Source organism: Crinia signifera, chromosome 12, assembly GCF_055691185.1.
Source record: "Crinia signifera chromosome 12, ASM5569118v1, whole genome shotgun sequence".
Classification (NCBI taxonomy): Eukaryota; Metazoa; Chordata; class Amphibia; order Anura; family Myobatrachidae; genus Crinia; species Crinia signifera.
Window position 1 is genome coordinate 30,540,794 of NC_139228.1, and position 6,000 is coordinate 30,546,793.

Consider the following 6,000-nt stretch of genomic DNA (forward strand, 5'->3'; position numbering starts at 1 on the left):
CTCCTGCATGTCGACCTAGTGGTGTCGACCTACTTGCTGGTGACCCAATGATCCATACCCGTTCCTAGATGTAGATTATAGTTGTACACCAATGATGCCGTAGACATGATTTTTGAATACAGGGAATGTGCAGAAATATTCTACCGTATTCAATACAAAATTCTCTTACTTACACACAAAGCCATAAACCGAACTACACCAACATACATCTGTTCTCTTATCTCAAAATATCATCCAACACGACCTCTACGCTCCTCCCAAGATCTGCGGCTCTCATCCACACTCATTACTTGCTCCCATTCCCGATTGTAGGACTTTCTTCGGGCTGCACCAACTCTGTGGAATGCCCTCCCAAGCACAATCAGACTCTCCTCCAGTCTCCAAACTTATAAGCGTTCCCTGAAAACTCATCTCTTCAGGCAAGCTTATCATATTCCAGAACCAGCCACAGAACCTTGCATTCTGGTGGAATCGATGCAATAAAGTATCTATCCTTATGTATCAATGCCTATTTCCCTATAGATTGTAAGCTTGCGAGCAGGGCCCTCTTACCTTTTGACTGTCTGTAAATACCCTGTTTGTTGTATCACTGTCTCCTTTTGTAAAGCGCAACGGAATATGAGGCGCTATATAAGAAATTGTTAATAAATAAATACAAATAAATAAATATGCTAATGCAACAGCCGCTAGGATTTGTTTACAGACGGCCAACAGGAGCCCTCGCAGCGGTCATATTCGCAGTATCAACATAGATCCCAAAACATTGACTCCTCAGGTAAGTCTATGGTATCTCAAAATGGCCGCCGCAACCAAGACACAGAGTCGTGTTTCCTGTGTACATCACAGGGGTATCTATAATAGATGCAGCGTGTGCGGTGCCCATGGGGCCTGGGTCTGGGGATGCCCAGCTTCTACCTATACATTATACTCACCTCCATGAAGACCGGCATTGGTGCTGCAGAGATCACCAGGAAAGTGATGTGGCCACCATTTTCCTGGTGAGCTGCACATAGGCATTTAGAAATATTATGGGAACAATGCAAGGTCTACTCTTAACATGACAGAGATGAGGGCCCGTACGGAAACTGCACTCGGGGCCCGCCACTCTTAAGCTGCCCGCTGAGTGGCTGCCTGCTGATTTGGACACATAAGTTCTAAAAAGCTATATGTAAAATAGCATATTAACACCCTGAGGAATTGTAAGATGCATCCAGTTCTGCACCATGGGCCTTATTCTAGTTCACTCTTTCTGGCAAAATCATCCTTCTTAAATGGACAAAACCATGTGCACTGCAGGGGGCAGATGTAAAATGTGCAGAGAGAATTAGATTTGAGTGAGTTATGTTGTTTCTGTGCAGTGTAAACACTGACTGCTTTATTTTGACACTGCAATATAGATCTCACTTTGAAGTAAAACCCCACCCAAATCTAACTCTCTCTGCACAAGTAACATCTGCCCCACCTGCAGTGCACATGGTTTTGTCCATAAGAAGGATTTTGTCAGAAAGCGTGAACTAGAATAAGGCCCATAATGCCAGAAGTACTTAAACGCTCGTACACTTACACACAGGTGACTGGTTGCCCATAGCAACATCCCATCTGAAATATAACTCACATCTTAGTATATAAACCCAAATAAGTTTGTTACCACATGAAGCATTAGCTGTTCGGAATGAATTAGAAAAAGACCCTCAGGTCACATCTTCCTTGTAATGTGGTATAAAATGTCCTAGTGGGCATTATAATGCTACATTATATGAACTGAGGCCCTCTAATGGGACCAAAAAGGAATTGGGGACACTGTGGGGGGGATTTACTAAGATGGGAATTAGACTTCACATGTGATGTGGCTATGGGCAACCAATCAGAATCTACTTATTATTTATTTAGCACCCTCTAGAACAAGCATGTCCAACGTTGGCCCTCCAGATGTTTTGAAACTACACATCCCAGCATGCTTTGCAATAGTTTTAGCATTCTCTAATAGCAAAAATGTGGCAAAGCATGCTGGGATGTGTAGTTTCACAACATCTGGAGGGCCAACGTTGGACATGCCTGCTCTAGAAGATAGTAGACAGGATCTGATTGGTTGCCTATAGCAACATCACATGTGAAGTCTCATTCCCATCTTAGTAAATTTCTCCCTGTATGTCATAATGTGAATTGGGGTACTGTGCGGCATAAGGTGTACTGGAAGCCCCCTAATGTGACATAATGTGAAGAAGGGCACTACTGTGGTTCACAATATAAACTGAGGCACTACTATGGGAACTAAATGACCACTATTGTTCAGAAAATGAACTAGGGAGCTTTCATACATCATACAGTACATCTAACAGCTGCTGTGGAGAAGTGTCTCTCTCTAGAAGCATTGGGACAGGCGTCTCTTCAAAATGTTGCTATGAGGCCCACAAACTACTGACTGTACCCCTGATCATGCATGTGTGTTCTAACCAGTCCTCAGGCCTCTGCAAGCGATACTGTTACTTACAGATGTATCTGCCTCTCTGCATGGGTCTTTCTTTAGTTTTTGCATGACCCACTCCCTACCCCACCCTGCCTCTCCAGGTACTAATGTGTGTATATTATACCAAACAGCTGGGCAAACACCAAATGCAGCATCAGCCCTTTAAGCCTACATAGCAGAACTTTTCCTTTTATTACAACAGATGACAAATCAGTGAAAGGGCATTGCTGTTAATTCTACAGCCCACCACCTTGTGCCTGAACCCTTCCCTGCCAGTGGCTGCAGAGCATTGCTCCTCACTTGTTTATATGCACACATTACGCCGGTTAGGCACTCTAAATAATGACCAAAAAATAACCCTCTTATCATATTAGGGTCAACACTGTGTAAAACAAACAAGCATCAGATGTATCCAGCCATAGCACTGATGAAGGCTGTGTAAAGATCTGAAGTTAATTGATGCAATGCATGCTGTGTTCTAGATTGGTCGCTGACAGACTGGTGACCACAGTGCCCCACTTGCAAAGACCACTAACAATTATTTGAATTGATTTAATCGTGGATCAATATAAAAGCTGTGCGGTGATTGATTAACTAGGCAGGGATGCTACCAGGACCACCAGCTGGAACACTGATAACTAAACCTATGGATGTGCATCCATCCAAGTGGCTTCTAGGACCATAGCTAGCTCTCCCATAACCAGCTGCAGTTGATGCATGCAGCCACACCAGACAGGTTAAGCGGCCAGCAGTATACACAACTTACCATATCATAAACATTTAGTATTACTGGTTCATTGGCCATTGTGAGTCTGGTCTGCTCCTTATACTTATCCCAGGTGTATGAATTGCTTCTGGTTAATACTGCAATGGGTTACTGAAGACAAGGCTGCTTTCATTCTAGATCCTCCAAACAAACGACTTTCAGGATCTTTCTGGCCAAAGTTTTGCACAGAACAGGATTTTTTCTCATGCTGCAGTTCATGGGTGTAAGCGAATGTGCCTGCCAAGTCAGGTGTGGCCCCCCAGGTTCTAGGATCTGCAATCCATTGCCCAGCAGAACATAACTATCTCAGTAAAGCGGTGTACTATAGGATCTGCTGCAATGCCATAGCCATCTGTACACCAATGACCTTTCCAGTGCTTAAGGTGAGTTCAGCATCCAAAAACATGCTGCTTCCTTCTGCATCACCTCCATCAGCACCAGTTGTGGCAAACACAGAGCTGTTTATGTCCTCAGCCCGCCTGACATCAGTGGACAGATTGCAGGGAGATTGGTGTGTGCAGAAGCCAAGGAGGGTAGCATGAAATCAGACAGGCTTTCCTGGGATTTGTATCCTGTGTTCATCCCCTGCTCCAGGGACTCGATCGCAGAGCCCGTGGTGCTGATGCTGCTTCCAGCATAATCAGGAGGCTCACGGCTTGTGATGTGCACAGAGGAGAGGGGAAGGTGCTGTGAAATCCATGGGTTGTCAGATCAGGGAAACCAGAGACCCTGCTGCTGCTGCTGATACCGTACAGACTGGACTGTGTAGTACCCATGAAAACACATAGGGACAGGATGACTTCATCTAACTAGGAGGAGGAGCCCTGGGTGCTTGCCTAGTAGATGTGAATAGAAGCTGCAGGGAGTGAGTTACATCATACAGTATCCCCGGCCCTCTAGAGATGGAGGTATGAATACTGCATGTGTAGCCATTCATGAGACACAACTGAGAGTTTCCCTTTCTGTTCCACATCCAGCGCATGGAATTCCCTGATGAGCAGTTACAGTACAGTATATGGCTGAGCTTGGTTTCAGCTCCATTTAAATCAAGTCTTGTTAACCATTTCTTCTATACAGGGCAGGAGCACTGCACTTACCCAGGAATGGGGCATCTCACAGCTGATACGGGTGCAGCTCATTTACAGAAAAGACCCAGCCCTCTCCTCCCTATAAATGGGGTAACCGACCAAATCCCCCAAACCAGGAAAATTCATCACGTTAAAGCTGTAAGAAACAAAACATTGTGGATAGTTCTTGGGGGTGCGGGTAACATCCAGGTGGATGGAATGATGGCAGTCAGAATACTAATGCGGGGTACACGCCAGGACGACCCGCTCACGATGCACATTGTGAGCGGGTCGTCAGTGTCGCGTCCGACCTGTTCACGATCACGCGGAGCGCACGACCCGCTCACGACGTGCACCGTGAGCGGGTCCCGATCCGATGGCGTTTCCAGATGGTTGTTTCCAGATCCTACCTGCTGCAGGAAGGATCTGAATAACGGCCGACCCGCAGGGCCGCGCATCCGATCGGAATCGGATCAGAACAGGACAGAAAAGGGCCCAATCACCACACAAACTACATCCAATCATCGGAATTGGATTGAGATTGATGGGATCGGACCCTTGTCGTCCTGGTGTGTACCCAGCATAACGCCATCATCCCGACTCGTGGCCAGAAGACGGCACCAGAATCCTGACTCCAGAAGACGGCACCGGAATCCTGACATTGATGTCGATGCTGAAATCCCGAAGAATAGCATTAGGACTTTTAGAGGTTAGGTGTTTAGGTTTAGTCACTAGCAGGGGCCATAGGGTTAGGCTGGCGGGGGGGGGGGGGGGGGGGTTGGGTTAAACTATGGGTTGGAACAGAATACCTCCCAAGTTTGAAAGGTCCCCAGTCCAGGGGGGAGTGGCTTCACAGGATGTCCGCGATCATGAAGCCATGCCCCCATTTTTGACGCTGTTTGTGCATGGCCAACTCTGTGTGAGCTGTTGGCCATGTCCCCCTATCGGTCTGCCTCAAGTGAATAAACGCTATTCACTGCTGCTTTGCTCAGGGGGGACTCCCAACTGCTCCCCCTCCTCCACGTAGGACACTGCCGACCCCAGAAGGGACGCAGGACCATCCCAACGAAATGGAATGTTCCTGTGAAAATTGGGACAATTGGGAGGTATGGAAAAGTTAGGATTGGGCACACACACAGATATTTTTCTTTTCTCTTTAGCCGTCGGAGGCGGGGGCGGTGTGGCTGGGCGCCGAGACTGAAGGAGAGCAGGGTCAGGTGTGTAGCGGTTGCCCAGCAGAGGATGCAAAGCAGGGAGGTGCTCTCCCCGCTTATCATCCTGTGTCAGAGCCCTTCCCTCCCCTCCCTGCTCCTCCCCGCTGCTCCTGTCAGTTAAATGACATGCAGAAGCACCACCCCCACCTCCTTCTTTCTCCTCCCATATGGCAGTAGCTAGGGCCTGGGTGCAGCATAGTGCACATGTGCTGAGGAGCCAGCAGGACAGGGCAGGCACGTGGAGGAGCAGCACTACAGCCAGCCTCAGTGTCAGGTATGTTATGTGTACCGGGGAGGGATGGGTTTGACATTTTAATGTATGCTGGGGAGGGTAGTGACATGTAAATGTATGCTGGGGGAGTTTCATGTGAATGTGTGCTTTGGATTGTGTGAGACATAGTAATGTATGGGGGGAGGGGGGTGACATTGTAATGTGTGCTGTGGGGAGTGGTGTATTAATTGGTGCTGGAGAGGGGTGTATTAATA

General features: G+C 47.5%; 1 protein-coding gene across 1 annotated transcript in view; it reads right to left on the bottom strand.

The window, feature by feature from the left end:
• The window catches only part of LOC146050684 (deubiquitinase DESI2-like), a 50,689-nt gene extending 46,506 nt beyond the window's left edge, over positions 1-4,183 (bottom strand). Inside the window, exon 1 of the mRNA XM_083167816.1 lies at positions 3,234-4,183. Coding sequence (XP_083023942.1) covers positions 3,234-3,272 — 39 coding nt within the window. The 5' untranslated portion in view covers positions 3,273-4,183. The remainder of the gene's footprint in view (positions 1-3,233) is intronic.
• Between the last annotated feature and the right edge of the window lie 1,817 nt (positions 4,184-6,000).